The sequence below is a fragment of the Eupeodes corollae genome, chromosome 2 (assembly GCF_945859685.1).
Source record: "Eupeodes corollae chromosome 2, idEupCoro1.1, whole genome shotgun sequence".
Lineage (NCBI taxonomy): Eukaryota > Metazoa > Arthropoda > Insecta > Diptera > Syrphidae > Eupeodes > Eupeodes corollae.
In genome coordinates, this window is record NC_079148.1 from 148,618,342 (window position 1) to 148,627,487 (window position 9,146).

Sequence of the window (9,146 nt, forward strand, 5' to 3'; positions counted from 1 at the left end):
CTCAATGTGTATAGAATGATCAAAAATTGTGATAGATAAATGAGTGGCTTTTTCCAAAGCAGGTGTCCTGTGTCTCATTTCAGGATCCCCCGTCGAAAAAGTTACAAAACCTTCTCTGATTTTTTTCGAGTTGAGTATTTTAATAAACATTGCTGCAAAGGTCACAAGAAAACTCCCATTTTATCACCTCAATGTGTATAGAATGATCAAAAATTGTGATAGAAAAATGAGTGACTTTTTTCTAAAGCAGGTATTCTGTTTTTATTTTTGCAGAAGCCCTTGTCGAAAAAGTTACAATCTAGATTAATAATGTCTTCTTTTTTTTAGCTTTGGTTTAAAAATAGATAATCATATTTATTTATATTGGCTATCCATGAAACTTCTTTTTTTAAGCGTTAATTGAGTTTGAGTAATAAGGGGTTCCCTAATCTAAGTTCTAAAATTTAAGCAGTTAACCATTTTATTAAATCGAAACATTAATTTTACTCTCCAGAAATCCTATCATCAAAGAAATACTCCCAAAAACAACGCGTCTATCGCCTTTTCGCTGTTGTCTATCACGACGGGAAGGAGGCATCAAAAGGTCATTACGTCACCGATGTCTATCACACAGGATATTCAAGTTGGTTGCGGTTCGATGATAGTACAGTTAAACCAGTTAGTGAACACAACGTGTTACGTCCCAGAATTCCACGTGTACCCTATCTACTGTATTACAGACGTTGTGATACAATGCCCAATTTACCACAATCCGCCAATACAACGCTTCAAGCTAATGCCAATGCGAATAAGTAGTAAGATTAAAATATATAAATATTAAATATTTTAGGTTAGAGATACATTTTCATAGGTGACTGCATGGTTTTAAAAAAAAGAAAAAGAATAAGTTTTGAGTTCATAAAATTATAGAATGTAATTATTATGAAACATTAGAAAATAAGGTATGTGTAATATTATAACCAGTTCAGATAGGTTTTTATCTAAAATAACGGGATATTAGTTTTTGTATGTATAGTTTTTTTTTTTTTTTAATTTTTATTTTAAGAATCAATATTTTATGTGGATGGTATTATTTAAACAATTAACAAATAAATAAAGAAAAGCTACATAAATATGCTTTTAGCACTAGTTAGGAATTATTCACTGACTAACTTTAATTAATTGGGCATACAAATTAAATACAAAATAATTTTGTTTTTATAAAGTTGTTACCTAGAGTTTTACCTGCTCTATATTTTATTGTTAGAAAAAGAATTAAATCTTTATTACCATTAATGTATCTTTAAACAAAAAAGAAAAAGCAAAAGATAGCAACAAAAAATATCATTTTTATAAAATAAAATGCAATTTTATTGTTAAGTGAACAACTGTATATAGGATATTACAAAACGAGAAAACAAGATCCGGGAATTATGATGAAAACATGAAGAACATAATTATATAAGTGTATCTATACCATAATAACATAATGGATATTATGCTCTGTAAATAATGAATTATGTTGTATTAAAAATAGATTTAACTTTTTACAAAAACTTATCGATATCGATTACTAAAATACAAAATCCATACATACTAATGTCGTGTGTTAATATGTATCTAGTTAATACATACATAAATATGTATAACACTTAACAATTAAATTTTATGTATTTTATTTCCAATTTCTCACAATTTTATTTAATGTTCACAATCAACTAGACTGACTCATCATAAAAAGAAGAGTATAATTTTGTTTTCCTTTTATTTTTTTAATTTTGCAAAATCAAATCAAAATCAAACAAAAAAAATACAAACAATAAAAAAACAGCAAAGATTTTAAAGCCATTTATTATTATTTTTTTGTCAAATACATACTTTTGTTGGTTATCATCATCATGCAACTGGTTTGCGCTATGAACCTTGAAAAAAGTCCACTATATAATTATTATTTGACTCACAATTTTTGTTTCTTTTTTTTTTTTAAAGCTTAGATAGAATGTTATGAAAAACACAATTTTTATTTTAACTAAACAAAACAAATATATGTATTTTAATTACTATAACAACCAATTCAATGTTTTTGAAAGAATATAAAATGTTATTTTACTTTGTAAACATTTGTATTGTAAATAATAAACTGCTAGAATAAAATGAATACAATTTTACTTACCATAGCTTTTAGAATTAACTTTATCAGTTGAGTATGTGTCTTCTTCTTTTTTTTCTTTAAATTAATTTCAAAAATTAAAATGTTGAATTTTTATTTTTAAATTTGCTGTACAAAAAGTAAAAAATATAAAAAAATAAAAAACGATAAAAGCATGTAAAAAATATAATGTGAAAACGTAAAAGTTAAATTAAAACAAAAAGAAAAACGATATAAATGTTTTTATTTTGTAAATAGTCGGTCATGCTTAATGCGTATATAACACATAAAAACATTAAAAAATAATATTAGAAGAAGAATAAGAAGATGTTTTGTTATTATCTAATTGTTATGATTTTAAAGCACTTTATCTGTTGATTCAAGAAGAAGAAACAAACAAAAACAAACAACAACGTTTTTATTGTGTGTTATAAGGCGGCACTTGTAAGATCTTTAATTTAGTTAGACGACAGATGACTAAAAGTCACGGAATTTTAAATTTGTACCGATATTATTGTGTAAAGGCTTTGACAGTGCCTTAAACAAATTATGGGCTAATATAATTAACTTACAGGTTTCTATATATTATTTTGAAAGTCATTACTTTTTGTTTTTAGTTTTTTCTTTTTATTTATTTATGTTTATGAAAGTTGAATTATTTGAGTAATTTTACTATATACGATAATGAAATAAAATAATGTTTATCCTTATTACGGTGGTCAATATAATGGGATCAATTATAGGTATCATTGGGCAGGTTTAGACGGGACTTGAATGTAGGACAATGTAATCAAGTTTATCACAGATTCCATCTTAATTGGAGACTTACGAAATTTCGGAAAACCCTATCACGAAAACCGTTCATAATGCAAAAATGTATGAGATTTTCCACTACGAACGTATCTGGTCATATTATTTATCGACATTTGTAAAAGTTTCCGTTTGCGATGGAATTTGTGATAGGGCTGAATATGTTATTGTTAACTTTTAAAAAATTGCATTACAATCAAGGCTTTATTGGGAAATTAGTCAAGTCCATCTTTGACAACGTTACTCGTACACAGGAATTGTTAAGAGTTGTAAGTCACTAGGTCCTAGTTCTCAATGGACTGTTGCGCCACCTAATTTATTTCTTTTTTCGTGAAGAGAAATCCCCCTTAATTTTTAATAAAGTTGATCCACTTTTGTCAGCTGGTAACGTTTTTTCATTTATCTAAAAAGAAGAACTTTAATTTTCGGTAATTTACTAACTTTGTGTCTTTCTTCATTTAAATATTTACATACAAAATTTCGTTGTAAAATTAGAAATGAAATCAGGACCATACAAAATAAGGGATTTGTTGCTTTTGTGAGTAGTTAAAGGTAAATTTTGTGAAGTAAAGTTCCAAATTTGAGTTTAATGAAACCTGCAAAACGTAACTAGATATCTAGACTTACGTTCAAAGTTAAAGTCCCTGATGCTGCCTGCCCATTGGCTTACATCATTGAAACCAATCATTGAAATCCCCAAACAATTTTATAGAAATTTGTCATTTTAACTGTATAAAAATCACAAATAAATTCAATTTGTTTGACAAAATAAAATTAGTTGTTCAGGGAAATAAATTACTATCAGGAAAATAGTATAATTTTCCAGTTTATATTTTTAAGATTTCTTAGACCTTTTCTCAGACAGATTGACAAGGTTTTTTGAATTTTTCGACTGAATTATTGAGAAATCGAATCATACAAATTCTGTTCACAGATTTCTGGCAGCAAATGTCAGCAGTTTTGTGTGAGAATACGGAAATCTCGGAGATTCCAGAAATATAAACTGATCAAGTGTATTTTTATTCAAAAAGCAAGAAATAATCTGCAATTTATTGAATTTCTAATCATTGATCAACATATTTTCCGTATTGGCTTCAATAATAGCTATAACTGATCCCAAACATTATAAAGTTTAAAGAGAAGTCTGAAGGCAACGAGAACACCGAAGGTTCTATTTTATTTGAACTACGACAGCGCTGCCTTGTCCTTTTAGTCCTTTTTCTAAAGGGTTACATCTAGTTAGCAATCGAAAAATGTATTACTTTTATTTGGAAAAATGTTTTATTCATGTTTGGAACTGCTTTTTCGGATAGTTGGTTGTGTTTCATAAATTTTGTTTTGTGATAAAGTCATTAATGTATCAAATATAATTCCGAACCGCTATTAAAGAAACACCGTCTTCTATAAATTTTACAATAATAATTTTTAATAAAAAAGTCCAAACAAACTAAGTTTTTGTTTTGTCTTATTTAGACTTAAATCAAAGGATTTTGAAAAATATGGTCCGCTATAGAAAGTGACAGCCTTTTGCCATAAACAAGTAGGCAACATTTCAAATTTGAAAATGCTGTTTTGATAGAAAAACTCAGTTAAAGTTTGCAAATCGGTCGCGCATACAGATCTCCATAAAAATAAAAATAAATTCATTCAGAATCCATCGAAAATTAAAAATCAATTTTCTCCCAAAAGTTCTAACCAGGTGTAACATCGTACCCCCCCCACACACACATTTATTTTAAAACGACTTCCGTAATGAGAGTAATTGGCAACTAAAACGATATTGATTAAGTTATTATTTGCTTAATGTATTTTATTTGTAAAGTTTATAATTTGTTTTTAATAAACAAAAGATTTTACTACTTTGCTGGACAATGACAATACTAGTTTAATTATAATTTTTAATTTCTTTGAAGTGTTTCCTCTTAATCAAACCTTATTTTTTATATTCATTTTAAGCCTTTTTTTCAATGAACATTTTAAAATAAATTTTTTAAAATTCTTACAAAATCGCTTAAGAAAATCTAATAAAAGGCAAACATTATTTAAGATCTTAAAAATGTATTTATAAGCTTTAAGGTTTAAATTTTGGCATTACTTTTTTTTAGCACACGTACATGATTGTGTTTTTAATTTAACAAGCAACATAAACATACCCTTTTTTATATTTCAACCGTAATTTAATCGGTAAAAAGCCTTAATTTAGTACAAAACTTATCTAATACCTTGAGAATAAACAAGAAAAGCCTTTTATTTTCTTATCTTCTATTACATTTTTCTTTAATAAACAAAAATTCTTTCCGACTGTTTTCAAATATTTATTATATTATATATATTTTTATTTTGCTTAAAATTAAAATACTATATATTATATACATGCTAAACATGAAACAAACAAAAATTAAACTAAATGAATAAAATCAAAGCTTACTTGAAAAGTAAAACAAAAACAAAACAAAATAAAAAAAAATATTAATTATTATTAAGGCATAAATCCAGAATTATTATATTATATGTAAACATTCATATTTATATGTTATAAATATAAGCTGAATTAAAAAAAAATAGATTATTATAAACAAAAACAAAAAAACATTAAACAAATAATAAATATTTATGTATTAAAATAGTCCTTATATAATATTCAAAGAAATTAATACAAAAATATAAATCATCAAAAATATATTAAATTAAAATTAAAAAACAAATTATTTTACTATTAAATAAAAACAACAAAAAAATATATAAATAAAGGAAATAGAAACAAAAAACAAAAAATATTTAAGATAATGTGCCAATCTAAAATAGAAGTCTACTGAATTATAACTGAAGAATTGGTAAATTTGCATGAGTGTATAAACTTTTTACTTTTATAAAATAAAAACAAAGAAGAAAAAAATAAAAACAAAATAACGTGCAAAACAAATTAAATAAGGTTAACTAGCAACGGCAATGTCAAAAGAGAATTAAAAAAAAATAAACAAAAAAAAAAAACAAAAAAACATACGAAACAATTTATTTAAATAGGTTTATTTTTTTGTAATAAATATAAGTCGATTGTTTAAAAACAGTTATACATCAATATTATACATAAATAAATAAAAATAAAAAAATAAACTTTAATATACATAAATCAATAGAAATAAAAACCGTTCCTAACACGAAGCAAAACTAGCATACAAAATAAAAATGGAACATTTTTGCTACGAGAACTAAATTAGATACAACAAAATAAATAATAATATCTTAAATTAAATAACAAAAAAAACTATATATACATAATAATAAAGTTAATATTATTTCTTTTGTTTGTTTTAAGTTTAAATATAATTGTATTGTATGTGTAATTTTTGTTTTTGATTTGTTTAATAGAGAGTTGTGGTTCTTGTGTTAAAAATGGTTAAATATTAATTCTATTTTATAATGTTTTAATTATTATTATTAATTTTAAATTGTTAAACAAAAAAAAAAAACAAAAAAAAACAAAAATCGAAGTGATATAAGTTGTTGGTGTAAAATGATTTATTTAGTTTATTTATTTCCAAGGAAAGAGTTAACTAATGTTATAATTTTGGTGTTTAAAAAAAAATGTTATTGGCTTTTTTTGAACATCGACTATAGTAGTTTTTTTTTTTTAATTAATTTGGCTTGCTTATAAACTATTTTTGTTTACCTTATGTTTGAGCCCTAAGAACAGTTAAGGTTATTGATTACCTTAGAAGATTTGGGTGTATTCATAAATGCAGAAAATCTATGCTGTACAATCGTATTTCTTTTCTGATGCATTTTTTGTGAACGCAATCTTAATGCAGAATGTTTTCAGTAGACAAAAAGGTTTGACTTAGTTCGACTTGTATGTAAACAGAGTTCATAAACGTCAGAGAAAAATGGCTGCCAATCAAAATTTGATGAACTTGATTTTTGATTGGCTTACCGAAAAAGAAAAGAAATTTATAATTATTTCTGCAGCCAACCAAATTCAGCTGGCAAAGTCTGCCCGACGCTGACGGCAGTCTGACGTTTATGAACGGTAGGTGCTGCAGTTCGACTAGGTTAGCTCGATCGAAAATCTGACTTTATGAATGCAGATAACACAGTTCTTAGTTAGGCTGACGTTTATGAATACATTCTTTATTTCATTTAAATAATAACTGATTAAGGTAGAGTGTTTTCCTAAAAGTCGGAAACCATCGTTAGTGAAATCGTTGTTTTGCTTTGTTGCATTAATGAACACACTTATTCTGCAGAACGTGCTTAAGTACGATTTTAAATAGTCACACAATGTTCATAATTATCACACAATTTTTTTTGATAACCAAGATCTCAAAGGAAGAAAATGTTTCTACTTCCTTAATTTTAAATCCATAATGAATTTTTCCAGACCTGAAATATTTGTCCATGATAATTCATCTTGCGATGATAATAAGCTTTATTCAAAGCAGGAGCTTCTTTTTCCACTTTATATTTCACTTTTAACTCCTGTGCTTTTGCAATAAAAAAATGGATGTACAATCTGCGCGATATGTTCTGCAATTCATCTACGTTTTATCGATCGCAAATCTGACTTTATGAAAATGTTTAACGCAGGTCTAAGTTATTCAGACGTTTATGAAAACACCCGTAATTGCCACATTTTAAACAAAAACTTCATTTTAATTTCCTTAAACAAAATTCTTACATTTATTTTTCAATCGAATTTCATAATAAATTACGTTGATCTAAATACATTAAAGATTCACACCGTTAAAGAAAATGGGAAAAAGTGGACAGATTGACTTTGGCTGTGTTGTAATACTTTGAGAGTTTCAGTTTTTAAATTAAAATAAATACAAGATTTTTACTTCTTTTCTCTTGTTTTAATTAAAAATTATATTATTTTCTATATCAGCCGACTTAATTAGTTTTTATTTAATCAGAGACATTTTATGTTTTACTAATCATATCATTCCATTTAAAGTTATCTTATATTCTAACAAACCACATGACAATTTTTTCTTTTTTTTTTTAATAAAATTATAATACTTTTTCCGACAATCAAAACATTACTTGCATTAAAAGCACAAGATTCATTTAAAAAAACCATTTTTCTTTTATTAATTGCAAATTAAATAAAATGTCGTCGTCCCAATTTTGTTTATTTTTTTTTACATAAGATTGGTTGAAGCTTTAGTTTTTTAATTTTATTTCTTGAAAAACAAGTTGTTCAAATTGTCCATTTAGAACATAAACATAAAGTAGATTTTTAGTAGAAGAAAAGATTTAACAAAAAGAAAATTAACTAAATTGTTGGGAAACTTTTTTGTTTTTATTTAAAAGCCAAGCTTAACAGAAGAAAAATTATAAAAAAAGAAAAAAGAACAATTCATTAAATATTATATATACATTATACGCCTTCATTATATCTTAAAATAAAATTAAAAAACAAAAACAAATTAAACTAAAATATATGACAAGACAAAAAATGTTTAAAAAACGAACAAAATTAAAAAAAAAAAACAAATACACAATATAATAAATACAACAATTTTTACTAGAAATCAAAAAAAAATATTAATGATTAAACATACAAAATATATATAAAATAAATGAAGTTAATCTAATAAATTGGCAAGTGCACTTATCATAATTAAAAAAAACAAATAAATTAATAAATAAAATAAAAAACAAAAACAAAAAAATAAAAATACTAAACCATTTATGTAATACGGTAATAATTTTATGGATAAAACAAAAATTAATTATATAGAACAAACAAAAAAAAAATACAAAAAATAAACGACAAAAAAAAAACAAAAAAAAATATAAAATATTATAATAAATTATAGACAAATTAAAATATTTGATTGAAAATATATATATATATAAAAAAAATAATTAACGTGTTTTATTTGCATTATAAATTTTGAATGTAAAAATTTGCGGTTTTAAACTTGTAATTAGAAAAATACTAGGATCAAGGGAATTCCTTTTTTTTTAGCACATCATTGATGGTACTGGGCCCTTACTATGAATTACGAAACCAACAGCAGAAAATACGAAACTCGATGAAACAAAAGTCAGCTTGTCAATGAGCCTACTCGAATATCAGACGTTAACGGCCGAGCAGAAAATACCCTTGACTTGTTTCTCACTTCTAATCCTGATAAGTACACAATCAGTGTATTGACGCCTCTAGGCACATCGGACCATAGTGTTATATCTGCTAATTTCT

The 9,146-nt window shown here is 25.1% G+C and overlaps 1 protein-coding gene across 1 annotated transcript in view; it reads left to right on the top strand.

The window, feature by feature from the left end:
• The window catches only part of LOC129945399 (uncharacterized), a 92,332-nt gene extending 84,395 nt beyond the window's left edge, over window positions 1-7,937 (top strand). Inside the window, exon 9 of the mRNA XM_056055132.1 lies at window positions 494-7,937. Within this exon, the coding sequence (XP_055911107.1) occupies window positions 494-795 (302 nt within the window). The 3' untranslated portion in view covers window positions 796-7,937. The remainder of the gene's footprint in view (window positions 1-493) is intronic.
• The last annotated feature ends 1,209 nt before the right edge of the window (window positions 7,938-9,146 follow it).